The sequence below is a fragment of the Podarcis erhardii genome, assembly GCF_964252035.2.
Source record: "Podarcis erhardii genome assembly, chromosome: 1".
Taxonomy (NCBI): domain Eukaryota; kingdom Metazoa; phylum Chordata; class Lepidosauria; order Squamata; family Lacertidae; genus Podarcis; species Podarcis erhardii.
In genome coordinates this window covers 8,835,347-8,849,781 of record NC_138497.1, presented here as the reverse complement: position 1 = coordinate 8,849,781, position 14,435 = coordinate 8,835,347, and the positions used below count along the sequence as shown (strand labels likewise).

The following is a 14,435-nucleotide window of genomic DNA, read 5'->3' as shown; positions in this document are numbered from 1 at the left end:
AAAATACAGTAATTCAACAAAACTTTATGAACTTGATGCAGTGATGCCAGCCTTCCAAAGGCTGACAGTTGTCTACACCTCCAGCAGCCCCCTTGCCTCTAGCACCCCCCTAAATCATCCTACTGAACCCCCTGGGGGTGCAGTATTGCCCACTCTGGGAGCCACAGCGTTAAAGAGACCCAGCTATCTTTTTCTCCTATGGAGTGGAGGAGAATCTGGTTCTAAGAGGCTTCTGCGGGAGAGTCCTCTAGAGTTAGAGAATGGCAATGGGGGTGCCACAGCAGGCCCCATAAGTGGTGGACCTGCTCACAAAATTTCAGGAGATCTGATTTTACGAGCACGTGGTATTTGATAAGGTTTTCCCCTTACCCGAGAAGGCCAGTTGTTCTGAAACACGTCCACTCTGTTCTTGCTAATCTGGGTCAGGATCACGGCCTGAGGAAGGATGCTCAGTATGCGAAGCCTGTCTTGGTCCGTCCGAGAATTCTCCACCAGAGACGCCTGGAGGAACGAAACCACCAGAATGAAGGCAAACAGCAAACGAACGTGCAGCGACGTAACCCAATCAAATCACCCTCGGAGACATTTTTAAAGCAAATGTGTGTGAGAGTGGGGATTTCCTGCCCTCTCCCAACCTTGCGAGAGCAGGCTCATTCCGCTCATTTCTGGGTAGGCCAAGCATACTTTCGTTTTTCTAAAAAGCTTGCAAGGTCGATGAAGAAACTCACTGCTGGAGAGACCATCAGCTTAACAGAAAACTAACTCTGCCTACCTCCAGTGGTAGGGAGCCTGTGGCTCTCCCAGCTGTCACCTGGACTGCAACTCCCATCATCCCTCGCTATTGGCCCATGCTGGCTGGGACTGATGGGAGATGGGGTCCAATAGCATGCAGAGGCTGCCCTTGAGACTGACCCAGAAACTCCAGCGGGTGCAGAATGCCGCAGCAAGATTCCTTACGGGGTCCTCGCCGCGGGATCACATTAACCCGGTGCTATACCAGCTGCACTGGCTCCCGGTGGAGTACAGGATCAGGTATAAGGTCTGGTTTTAACCTTTAAAGCCCTATACTGCCTAGGACCCTTGTACCTATGGGACCTCTCCTGGGTCTGCAGCTCAGAGTATGGGGTGATTGTGGAAATCCTGGTGGACATACATACAGGACCCAAATGGATCTCCTGCAGCATATCCTTCGCGCATTCCCTCTTGGGAATGCCCACCAAACAAAGTCTGGTCAGAATTGAGTAGACACTTCCAGACTTAACGCTAAATCCTGGCAAATGAGCCGCCCTAGCCACTAGAGGGCCTTGAAAATTTGTGTCCCGGGCTTCTTTTACTCGTCTACCCATGTACTGTCTGAAACTCAAAGGGCACGTGCGTTGTCAAGCGGGAAATATATTGGCATTATAGATAGATAGATAGATAGATTCTTTATTGTCATTACACAAGTGCAACATTGCACAAGTGCAACGAAATTGGATGCCATCCCTTAAAAACAACAAAAGCAAAACAACAACAACAACCAAACAAACCACATTCCAGCCACACCCACACCCACACCCATCAAACTCCCAGGTCACACTATCGAGTTACTGCATTTAAGAAGGCCACAGCTCTTGGATAGAAACTATTTTTCAGTCTATTTGTCCTTGACTTGATGTTTCTGTATCTCCTGCCAGAAGGCAGTAGTACAAACAGACTGTGTCCCGGGTGAGATGCATCCTGCAGGATATTGTTTGCTTTCCTAAGACAACGGGAACCGTACAGTTCTTCCAAAGATGGGAGGGGATGACCAATAATCCTTTGGGCTGTGGTTATGACCTTCTGGAGCACCTTCCTCTTCCTAGCTGTACAGCTGGAGAACCAGGCACAAATACAGTATGTGAGAATGCTCTCTATGGAGCCTCGGTAGAAGGACACCAGCAGTCTCTCACTCAGATTGTTCTTCTTTAAAAGTCTGAGGAAATAAATTCTCTGCTGGGCCTTCTTCACCAGAGCAGTGGTATTTGCGCTCCAAGTCATGCCCTGATCGATAGTCACTCCCAAAAACCTGAATTCCGCCACCCTCTCCACCCGTTCCCCGTTGATATACAAGGGCTGAATGTCCGCCTTTTTTTTCCTGTAATCCACCACCAATTCCTTGGTCTTAGCCGTATTAAGAGCCAGATTGTTCTCTCCACACCAAGCACAAAGCCGCTCCACCTCGTCCCGATAGGCGGACTCATCCCCTCCTGAAATGAGCCCCACCACCGTAGTGTCATCAGCAAACTTGATGATTTTGTTGCTGGAATAAATGGCTGTACAATCATACGTATAGAGAGTATAGAGCAGGGGACTCAACACACAACCCTGTGGTGAGCCGGTGTTAAGGCTAAGGGCTGTGGACATATGTGACCCTACTCTAACCCTCTGAGAACGTTCTGACAAAAAGTCCAAAACCCAGAGACAGGTGGAGTTGGAGAGTCCAATCGCCTCTAGCTTGGACACCAGTCTATGGGGGAGGATAGTGTTAAAAGCAGAGCTAAAATCCACAAACAGCAGCCTCACATAACTCCCCGGCTGCTCCAGATGGAACAGAGCAGCATGGAGAGTGGTAGTGATAGCGTCTTCCGTGGATCTATTATTCCCAGTTCTGCTACCCCACTCAGGGCCGTCTTTACCCGGGGGTGCAAGGGGTGCAGGGAACCCAGATGCCAAATTCTGGGGGGGCACCAGGCTCCTGCTGCTGAAGCCGCCTAAGCTCTTAACTATCTACCTGTTATGAAATAATAAATAATTTTGATGAAGCAAGAAAAACAAAATGCATATATATCTAGGTATTACTAAAATGTATACCTACTGTTTCACTAAAGGACTTTCAACTTTGTGCACTCATTTACCAAACATGTGCTGTGCCAGCGGTGGCACTTGTCATTCACAACAGCACCGTGCACATGAAATTTGGGGGTGCTGGGCGGATCTTTGCACCCTGGCGGCACATAGGCTAAAGACAGCGCTGACCCCACGATGCTTTGCTCCCCTCCCTCCAAAGGTTTTCCCATGAGGAGATGCCCCACGTGGGTCGAGAACTCTTTTTAATGTTGTACTTTAATCTAGTTTTTAAGTTGTATTTTAATCAATTGTTTTTAAGTTGTATTTTAATCAATTGTTTTTATACCTGGTGTTAGCCGCCCTGAGCCCGGTCTTGGCTGGGGAGGGCGGGGTATAAATAAAATTTATTATTATTATTTATTATTCCTTGCTGCTGCCTTAAATGATTAAACAAACCTGGACTGTCTAACCTGCGTGATTTTCGAGTCTGCCATGAACTGGATGGCAGCTGCCGCCTCGTCCTCAGTGATCAGAAGTCCGTCAAGGTGAGTCAGAGCCCTCAGCTGGCCAATCACACTCAAGCGTACAGAGGCTGGCTGGTGGGGGAGGGGAGAGAAAAACAAGAGTGGGATGACCTTGAATGGAATCATTCAGTGGTGTGGGATATATCTTCACTGAAGCAGTCAAGTACAACATTTTCCTGTTGCCTAGAGTGGACACACAGGGGAATGTGGCTCCAGCCAGGGAGGACTTCCTGTCGTACCTGTTCTGGAGCCACCTCTCCTTGTGTTTGACCAGGTAGATGGGCATGACCCTATCTGACTCTGTAAAATGGCTAGCCATGCCGCCATCTCCCATTTTTCCATTTTCTCCTTTCAAGCTTCTCTCTTTGTGATGGCCTGGGAATCCGATTCAGAGGCTGAACCTGAGGAATCCCAGCCTGCACAGGAGTCCCCGCCTCCAGGACCGGCTGAGCCGGGGCTGGGACTTGAACCTGAAGGGCCCTCACCTGTGCCGGATCCTCAGGTGCAGGCACCAGGTGAGTCTGCTCTGTCTCCTGAGGTGATGGAGGACCCATTGCCTGCAGGTGCTCCACTCTCAGCCCCGTCAGGGGAAGCTGAGGTTGCCTCTGGGTCTGGTGACCCTCCAGCCTCTCCTGAGCTGCAGAGGCTCAGGGCAGAGAGGCGGAGGGAACTAAGTTCCTGCAGGAGGAGTGCTCGCCTCCAGGCCAGGGGAGGCGAGTCACCTGGGGACCGGGGCCGCCCTATGCCTCGGGGCAGATAAAAGCCAGCCAGCCCCAGTCCCAGGTTGCGGGAGCAATGTTGTTGGTAGCCTGTTCCTGCCTGCACCCTGTCGTGCTCTCCTGCCAGAGTTCCTGACCTCACCCGACTCCCTGCCTTGGACCCAGCTTCAGCCTTGACGGACAGCCTCCATACCGCACCCTCAACCTTGGACTGGACTCGGACCATGCTGCACGGTAACCCCCCGGGACCAGCACACTCTTGGACCTCCTCTTCTGGCTCTTAGCCAGCACATGGCTTATCCTTACAGAGGATGGAAGCCACAAGGAAGAATGTCTGAGGCCCAGCTCAGACTTACCTTTTCTCTACAAATGTAACTGTAAGCACAAGATAAAGCCTGCCTTCAGATTACTGCTGTGAACTGAATGCAAGTAAACTTTACTCTTGCTTTTAAAGAAGACTATCGTGTTGTTATTATTTTAAGAGGGAAATAAAAGGGGAAACTTACCTGGAACAAGCCAGACTGGACAAGCCAGATTGGTTTGCTTAATTTAAACGATTCTAACGAATCCATCAACTTGCTTCCAGCAATCTGCAAGGGAATGTGCTCTTCTGCTTGCTCACTAGCGTAAGTGAGGAGGGATAATATTTAATCCATGTATCCTCTCCTACTTGCCTCAGGATTCCTGCAGGTGGTGGCTCCTATCCCAAAGTACAAGTTATCCCAGGCCCTGCATTGGTCACCTTCCATGGACAACTTAAGAACATTTGTGTTTACCAGGGCGTAGGGATGGAGGAAATATGCGACGCCGTTTGCATTTTATTGAGAAGCTACCAGATTTAGTCCTGCCTTATGGCTATATTGCTTTTAGTTCTTTTATTAGTTCTTATTTATGTTTTGCTGTTTATTCCTCTCTTTGGCCCATCTTATTGGGAAAGCAACGTATAAACGACTGAGGGTGCAATGAGATTAAGGGCCACTATCTGAACGATAATCTTGGTCATTTGATTGCCCTTTGATTGCTGTCTTTTTATTTTTATCAGGGGTCCCCTTTATTCCTTTATTGCTTGTTTTATGTTGCTATGGCCGTTGGCTAATATGAATAAAGTTTCTCCTAATCTTAATGTATAAAGAAGGCAACTGAATGGACAGCAAATGAAAGGAACAGCAAATGAAATTCAGCACGGCCTTCTCTAACGCACTACTATAATAATAATAATAATTAATAATAATAATAATTTATTATTTATACTCTGCCCATCTGGCTAGGTTTCCCCAGCCACTCTGGGTGGCTTCCAACAGAATATTAAAACACAATAATCTATTAAACATTAAAAGCTTCCCTAAACAGGGCCGCCTTCAGATGACTTCTAAAAGTCTGGTAGTTGTTTTCCTCTTTGACATCTGGTGGGAGGGCGTTCCACAGGGTGGGTGCCACCACTGAGAAGGCCCTCTGCCTGGTTCCCTGTAAATTGGCTTCTCGCAGGGAGGGAACCACCAGAAGGCCCTTGGAGCTGGACCTCACTGTCCGGGCAGAATGATGGGGGTGGAGACACAGGAGGGGAAAGTAACTTCTGCAACAGCATCATATCCAACACAGAAGTAGCTGCCGGTTGTGAGTAACCTCTGGCAACATCTGCAGGCCAGAAGCTCCCCATCGCTGCCGTTGTATAACAACACTCACAGCAGAAACAGGGAATTGTCCTAGTAGCATTAACAAAGACCTGTGCTAATGGGGCTTACTTGAAAGGCAGCACTGAAGTTAAAAAAAAAAAAAAGACCCCAGTTTTGTGGGGTTTTTTTTGTTTTGTTACAAGTTCAGCAGGAGATCTACCTTATGCCATGGGTTATGACGGATATCGAGACTGAGCACCATGGGGGTATGTTTCCGTAAGACGCCAATTTCCTCCCCGGCCTTCTTCAGCTGGTTCCAGCTTAAGTCCAAATACTTCAGTTTGTTTAGGCCTCTGATGCCCTCCAGGGTGATCACGTGGTTATGGCTGGCGTCAAAATATTCCAGGTTTGGCTGCAGCGGAAGTAAGAAGTGTAAGGATGACTTGAAAAGCAAGCAGCTAAGAAACTACCGTATTTTTTGCTCTATGACTCACTTTTTCCCTCCTAAAAAGTAAGGGGAAATGTGTGTGCGTCTTATGGAGCGAATGCAGGCTGCGCAGCTATCCCAGAAGCCAGAACAGCAAGAGGGATTGCTGCTTTCACTGCGCAGTGATCCCTCTTGCTGTTCTGGCTTCTGAGATTCAGAATATATTTTTTCTTGTTTTCCTCCTCCAAAAACTAGGTGCGTCTTGTGGTCTGGTGCGTCTTATAGAGCGAAAAATACAGTAATTTGTTTGCAGAACAATGTGCATGGTATTACGATTGTATTGGGTGGTTTGACAGTGGAACTGCATTTCTTGGTGCAGAAAGTACTGATCTGAAGTGTAGAGATCTTTCCTATTCTATTCTATTCTATTCTATTCTATTCTATTCTAGAGCATAGCTGTTTCCTTTTTTTTAAGGGAAATTCCCTTATTCTGAATAGGATTCCTTGCAAGAAAAGGGAAAAGTTGACAGCTATGTTCAAGAGGGTTCTGGAAGCTTCTCTGTGTGAAAGAAGCAAGCAGAAGGTTCATGATGTTTGGGTTATTCCTTCAGAGAAGCTGATGACAGCTGGCTTAAACTGGTTCTGTCATCTCTTCTGTCAAGGTCATGGAGACTATAATAATGCCAAAAGGAGCCTGGGTTTCATTTTCTCTTTCTATCTCTTTTCCTTCTGGTGTGGTGTTCTGTACATAGCATGCTTAGTGTTATTATAAGTTATTGCAAATTTAAGTTAAGTCTGCTGCAACTGGATTTTTTATGGACAGGGCCAATCCTGAATGTATTGGATTTGTGACCATTGTGCTCATTTGCCTTCAGCAGCAGTAAAGCTTTGCTGGATGAAATATTAATTGCCTCTGCTCTATTTCTTGAGAATCCTGCAACAGGTTTAAGTTTTTACTCTGCTAACTATACATTGGAGTTCTGCTCTGGATCAATATTGAGTAGAATTTCATGCCACGGTCTCCCTCGGAAAGTGGTAGACTCTCCTTCCTTGGAGGTTTTTAAGCAGAGGTTGGATGGCCATCTGCCAGGGATGCTTGAGCTGAGATTCCTGCATTGCAGGGGGTTCATCTAGATGACCATTGGGGGTCCCTTCCAACTCTTCAATTCTACGATCTATAAAGTCACACCAAAGGTTTTAAGCAGATAATTATTATATCCAATGATGTCCAAAGACTTGCGTTTCCCCGTGAAAAGCTCCCTTCACTCCAGGGCTTTTTCACTTTGTGCCTTAAATTTAATTTTTACAAACATACCCACTCTAATGAGAAAAAAATGTAGCCGCGTTACTCTTACCAGGTGGTAAACGTCATCTAAACAGGTGAATTCGTTAAAACTAATGATGAGTTTGCGAAGCCCGGTGAGCTTGGAGATGTCTCGGAGTTTGCTCAGCCTGTTTCCATGCAGATTCAGAATCTGCGTTGAAAGAGAAGAGGGGATTGAATGATCTTCTGAATGCAAGGCAGCTGCTACCCTGCCACTGAGCCACAACATCTGGAGGGTATCAGTTTGGGACTGAAACTTTTATTATGGGGTTGGGCTTCTGCACTGCTCTGCTGCATTGGTCCTCTTGCTTTGTTAAAAAAGAGAAAAAGAAAAAAAACCAAGCTCTGCCCCTTTTCAATATAATTGGGACAGTTCCATGTTTAGTCGCATCTGGCCCTAAAAAGCCTTGCTAGAAAAACTCTCCCCCCTTCACCATTGCAATGCAGAGGCAGTGTGGCCTAGTGGCTAGAGCAGGAGGCCAGGGGTTCATATCCCCACTAAGCTCGCTGGGTGACCAAGGCTAGTCACTATGTCTTGGCGTAACCTACCTCCCAGGGATGTTGTGAGGATAAAATGGAAGCCGGGGGCGGGGGGCGGGGGGCGGAGAACCACACATGATTGTTTGAAGAAATATGAGATATAAATGCAACAATACATTAAAAGACAATGAAGCTACATTCTCTTCTCCTTCCACCTCCACTGCCAGGAGATTCTTCAGTCTGACTCCTTACCACCATGCACCTGTGAAATCCTGACCTGTCTAGAGAGGTGCAAGGAGACTGGTGGTTTTTAAAATTTATTCCTTATTGAAGGGGGGGGGGGAAGAATTTTGTACCCAGTATAAAATTAGAAGTGCACAAGGTAAAAAAATAAAGATGTGCAAATAACAACAATGGTTCAGATACACTGTGTTAAAGAAAGAGAGACTCATACATACAAACTTATAAGCTTACAAGGTATATACCATATTTTTCACTCTATAAGACGCACCTTTTCCCTCCTAAAAAGTAAGGGGAAATGTGTGTGCGTCTTATGGGGTGAATGCAGGCTGCGTAGCTATCCCAGAAGCCACAACAGCAAGAGGGATCGCTTCGCAGCGAAAGCAGCGATCCCTCTTGCTGTTCTGACTTCTCCCCCTGCCCTGAAGAGGCTTGGCATGGCTATCCCAGAAGCCAGAACAGCAAGAGGGATTGCTGCTTTCGCTACGCTTCGCTGGAGAGGTGCTGCGCAGAGAGGGAGAGAATATTTTTTTTCTTGTTCTACTCTAAAACTAGGTGCGTCTTATGGTCGGGTGCGTCTTATGGAGCGAAAAATACGGTAGGTGGTGTGGCAAGGCAAAAACAAAAGTCCCCCCAACTTCAGGGAATGGGAAGAGTTTGCTGTCTCCTTTGGAAACAGCCCCGTGTCGCTTCGATTCTGCAAGAACACCGAGTAACAGAACCTGCTCACCATTATCTGACTGTAGATGTTGGCCTTGGCTACCGCCAGCACTGTCTTTTCATCCAGGCAAACGATTTTGGGCTTGGGCTTAATGATAGGCTTCATGCTTAGAACTTCGTCGTCGCGTTGCAAATCCCGAGAAAGCACAAATCCTGCCGAGTTTCTCCTTCCTTCCTCCCCGGTCACGTTGCTGAGTGACGAGAACAGAGGCTCCACTTTGACCTAGGCAGAAGACCCAGAGCTTTCTCTTTTTGCCACAGCTTGTTACTGCATTTCCTTTGTTTAACTAAACAGATATATAAACGAGCTAAGCGAAAGTCATAAAGATGCTTCAGTGCAACACTCAGCACAGGGGGTAGGGGGGGAAGCCTGTGATTCTCCAGCTGTCGTTGGACTATAGCTTTCATCATCCAACATCTAGAGGGCCAAAGGCTCCCAGCTCCTGATTTAGGACCAAAAAAAAAAAAAAAAAGCCCAGATCTGCTCCTCCCTGGATTTGACCCTTTGCAAATTAGCTTGGGTTCCAACCGCTGAAGTGGAGGTGAGCCCCTTTAATTAAAGGCAGAGCTTGCTAATTGAGAAAGATGTGGCCGGACTTCCGGGTTAGCGCCATCAGCAATGGCGGAGCTCCTCTGACCGAGAGGAACCCGCTCCGCGAAAATCGGGTCTTGCCGCTGCGGCGAAGGCGGAGACCCTTTAAAAATCCCAGACGGAGGAAGCCTGGGAACGTGGGATTCGGCTGACACCAGGAGCGCCTCCCCTACTCGCAGGGAAACCCTGTTTCAGGGATCCGAAGCGACGTGGGGTGAGTGGCGCGGTGTTTTGAATCGACCACTAATTTTACGGAGTGAAGCCGCACAGCCGTTGCCGGAGAGCGCTGACTTTTTCCTGTGGACAATTGGACTCTAAACAAGTACCCGTGAGTAGAACGGAAAATTGGATTAAGAAACATTTTAATTTGGCACTGAAGCGGGAAGGTTCTAAACAGGAAGTCCATCTTCCGCTTTTGTAGACAGATTGAAGCAAAAAAGTGTGCAAGCTAAAGTCTGGAAAGTCGTATATAAAGGTCTAAATTTCCTTCAGTTTTAACCACCAAAACCCCTCTTGGGAGTCTGAAGGAACCTTTTATCACCTTTGGTGGACCTGCCCAAAGATTAAGGCCTACTGGGAAATGATCTATAATGAAATTAAGAAAGTCCTTAAGTGGACATTTCCTAAGAAACCAGAGGCCTTTCTCTTGGGTATGGTGGGCCAATTGGTACCAAAGAAGGATAGGACTTTTTTTATGTACGCCACTACAGCAGCAAGAATACTACTAGCAAAGTATTGGAAGTTGCAAGAACTACCCACTCTGGAAGAATGGCAAACGAAGGTGATTGAATATATGGGACTGGCAGAGATGACCGGCAGAATCCGTGACCAGAGGAAGGAGGCGGTGGAGGAGGACTGGAAGAAATTTAAAGTGTATCTTGAGAATTGTTGTCAAATTAAGGACTGAAAAGATGTCGAGGGGTAAGAAATGAAGATTTACAGCTGTAAACTATAAACCATAGGGAAGAAGTTTTAAGGAGGTGATATGTAAAAATTGACTGAAGGGTTGCTAGAGAGAATTGTGAAATAAGGGTGCAGAACAGGAGAGGTATGGGGAAGTCCTCAAGTTTGTATGATCTGTGTTTTTTCTTTTTTTATGTTGTATTGTTATCTTTTCTTGTTATGTTTATGTTGTTATGTTTATGTTGTGAAAACTTAATAAAAATTATTATAAAAAAAAAAACCCCTCTTGGAAGCAGGAGAAAAGAGGGGGGAATTTTGATTGTTCAAGCCTGCAGGAGAGAGAGTAAAGATAAATTTTCACCGTCTCAAACCTGGGAAGGGGTGTCAGAGACAGAAATTTCTGGGGAAGTTCATTGACTGTGAATGGAACGTCTTTTGACAGATAGTTAAAGAAGAGAAACAAATTGATTCCAATGTTGCCTTTTGCATTTAAAAGAAACAAAAAAAAATGAAAAATGAAAGTAACTTTCCTTTTGTTGGACTTGCTTTCAAAAGATGGATACAAATAGAAATTGTCTCCTCTAGAGGGAGCCTGTTAAATTGTTGCTGGAGTTGATCTGGGGATTTCACAGCTGTGGAGATTAGGACTGTGGGACCAGACTCTGACCTTGAATAAAAATGTGTTTAGAAGAAGCTTTGGTGCTTGCTCTTTGCAAGACAAGCGCTTTGTTGGAGCAGCTGCATGAGAAGACAGATTTGATGACTGTTGCAGTCAAAAACCTTGGACAAGCAGTGAATACTCTTAAGGAAACCATTCAGGAACCAACCCAGGAACCTGTTTTGACAGGGCAAGTGCAAATGCAGAAGACAACGGAGGAGGTTGCTGCTGAACCTCAAGTAACACAAATGGAGAGACCAGAGGTCCTGCAGGAGCATAAGCTGCTGTTTTTGAAGACTGAATTTGGAGCGGGCCAGAGGGGGTCTGGAGTTGTGGGGGGTCTTAATTTTGGAGGGACTTTGAAACATGCTTTTAGATACTTTCTGGACTACACTGCTGAATGTGGGGAATGGGACTGTGGGGAATGGGCTGATTTGTTGAGGGGATATGGAGATATTTTTGGGTTGGAGTTTCCCCGAGACCTACTCCTCAATGAGAAAGGAAAGAGATCAACAAAAGACAAGGTAAAGTGCAAGTATAAACAAGAAGATCTGCAGAAGGGACATGGAAAAGACTTAAGAGCCTCGGACACAAGATTACCAGGTTGATGGACTAGATGGAATGGGTCCTACTCGGGTGTAGGATGAACTCCTGACACTAACTGTCCATTTCAGTTTCGTAGACTTGGAAGGGACCCCCAGCGATCATCTAGTCCAACCCCTTGCAATGCAGGAATCTCGACTCAAGGATCCCTCACAGATGGCCATCCAACCTCTGCTTAACAACCTCCAAGGGAGGAGAGTCCACCACCTTCTGAAGGAACCTGTTCCACGACCAAACAGCTCTTACTGTGGTCTGGCGTACATTTCCGTCGTGTGGCCCCTTTAATTGCAGGGGCAAGCTGCCGAGCCCGTACCACAGCTAGCACTGCCACTGTGGTGGCAGCAGTAGCAGCAGTGGCAACAGTAAGCAATGCATTCCTTGTGGGACAGATCTGCTGCCCCGTAGATGCTAGCGCCTGAGGCAGCCAGGTCACCTTGCCTCATGGGTGGGCCGGCCCTGACTAAATGGCAGCAGCTCCTCAGGATGCATGATAATTCTTTAGGTAAAAGTTAAAAATGGTAAAGGACCCCTGGACAGTTAAGTCCAGTCAAAGGTGACTATGGGGTGTGGCGCTCATCTCGCTTCAGGCTGAGGGAGCCGGCGTCTGTCCACAGACAGCTTTCCAAGTCATGTGGCCAGCAGGACTAAACTGCTTCTGATGCAACAGGACACCGTAATGGAAGTCAGAGTGCACGGAAATGCCATTTCCCTTCCCGCCGCAGTGGTACCTATTTATCTACTTGCACTGGTGTGCTTTCAAACTGTTAGGTTGGCAGGAGCTGGGACAGAGCAACAGGAGCTCACCCCGTCGCAGGGATTCGAAGTGCCGACTTCTGATTGGCAAGCCCAGGCACATTAGCAAATGTGGGGATCTCTACACTAGCCCCTCCGCGCTGAACGCATTGCTAGGGAGCAGGAAGCGCGTACCAAGGTGATGTACTCAAACTCTACGATGTACTCGGGCAGAACCAGCTCGTGATCGAACACAAACCACTCGCACTGTCGCAGGTTGCAGTCGCAGTTCTTGTAGTCCAGGGAAGAGCAGACTTCTGAAGCTGAAAGGCAAGAGCAGGAATGGCAGATTCTCTCATGGATTCCCCACCCCTCCCTATAACGGTTACTGAAGTTTTGAAATTGTAAGAACAGGAGACATTTCCAGAAGGAAAATAAGAAAGAGGAGAGAAGAAGAGCCCGCAGGATCAGGCCAATGGCCCACCTTGTCCAGCATCCTCTTCTCACAGTGGCCAACCAGGTGTCCATGGGAAACCCACAAGAAAAGTTCCTGAGCACAAGAACAATACTCTCCTGTGGTTTCCAGCTGCCTCCAGCTCCACCATAGCCAGCAGCCATCAATAGACCTCTGCCCCACACAACAGCAGAGGCTTAGGACCAGCTGCCTCCCTGGGTGGACAGACCCTATTTGCCCCTGCAAAGCATGTGCAGAAACCACCTTCTCATTGTTTATTAGACTGATATGCCACCCTTCGCCGTAAGATCTCAGGACGGTTCACCAAACAAAAGACAGGATGAAAACGAGGAAGCCATTAAAAACAAAGCAACAACAGAAGTACAGTGGTACCTCAGGTTACATACACTTCAGGTTACAGACTCCGCTAACCCAGAAATATTACCTCTGGTTAAGAACTTTGCTTTAGGATGAGAACAGAAATTGTGCAGTAGTGGCGCAGCGGCAGCAGGAGGCCCCATTAGCTAAAGTGGTCTTCAGGTTAAGAACAGTTTCAGGTTAAGAACGGACCTCCAGAATGAATTAAGTTCTTAACCTGAGGTACCACTCATAAAGTTCAACAACCGAAGAAAGCAGAAGACCCAGTGGATCAGATCATTTTCTAGTCAGTTCATGCATAAGGTCCACCCGTGTAATGGTGTCTATTCCACCTGTCTGTTCATAAAGTCCAAGCAATCTACATGAAAGGTTGTTTCAGTTCCACAAAATCCTTTCACAGAGTCTAGACAATGATTTCCAGAATATTGGCCTTGTTTTGCCATCCTGGGCTTCTTCAGTAGTTAAAGCACTAAGTAAGTGTGATTATACCCCCCTGTAATGGTTCTAGGGGTTGCTCGTGCGTAAGCCAGTGCACACACCTGGCTGGGTTGCCTGAGTGAACCTTTTCTGTCCGGACAGCCACTCACCCATGGCTGTCTCAGTCGCTGGCAGAATCCGTCAGTGGGCGTTTCTTGAACTTCTTCCAGCAAAGAAGCTCTTTGACGCCTAGTCTCCTCCTACTCTCTCTGCGCGAAAGCCTTCTGCGGAAGGAGGGCGTAGGCAGCGGAGGACCCCTACTCTCCCCGCTGGTCCCCGGCAAGGAGTCATGGGACTGCCTCGCCACTTCCCCCATCTGCCCCCCTTCTCCACTGGTGCTACGTTGATTCTCTTCCCCAGAAGATGGGCTGCCTCTCCCCATCCCGGGACGCTCTCTGGAATCCCTCTGGATTTTGCTCTCTCCCTCCGGCCCTGATGGCAGTTCCCTGACACCCCCTTTTTGCGAAACGACGCACCAAGTCACTAAAAGATATATTGGTGCATACAGATTTAAAACCAACACCCATACAACGTACGTTGTCTGGTTCTGCACGTGGTTTCTTTAAATGTGGGCACTGTGCCTCCTGCAAATATGCTCTGCAGGTAAAAGAGTTTAACAACAAAGAAGGTTTTAAGTTCTGATCTGATCCACTGGGTCGTCTGCTTTGTTCGGTTGTTGAACTTTATGAGTTACTTCTGTTGAAATTTGATACAATGAATAGTATACCTTATTTATTAGGAACACAGCTGGTTAAATCTTGTTAAAAACAAAGCAGCAAAAAC

General features: G+C 47.2%; 1 protein-coding gene across 3 annotated transcripts in view; it reads right to left on the bottom strand.

Annotated features, from left to right (window-relative positions):
• LRRC9 (leucine rich repeat containing 9) overlaps positions 1-14,435 on the bottom strand; it is a 77,265-nt gene that overhangs the window by 32,334 nt on the left and 30,496 nt on the right. For all 3 annotated transcript variants that reach the window (XM_081858414.1, XM_081858412.1, XM_081858413.1), the window contains 6 exons: positions 12,539-12,666; positions 8,866-9,078; positions 7,447-7,566; positions 5,885-6,076; positions 3,279-3,404; positions 370-501 (listed from right to left, as the gene is read on the bottom strand). In XM_081858414.1, coding sequence (XP_081714540.1) covers positions 370-501; positions 3,279-3,404; positions 5,885-6,076; positions 7,447-7,566; positions 8,866-9,078; positions 12,539-12,666 — 911 coding nt within the window. The remainder of the gene's footprint in view (positions 1-369; positions 502-3,278; positions 3,405-5,884; positions 6,077-7,446; positions 7,567-8,865; positions 9,079-12,538; positions 12,667-14,435) is intronic.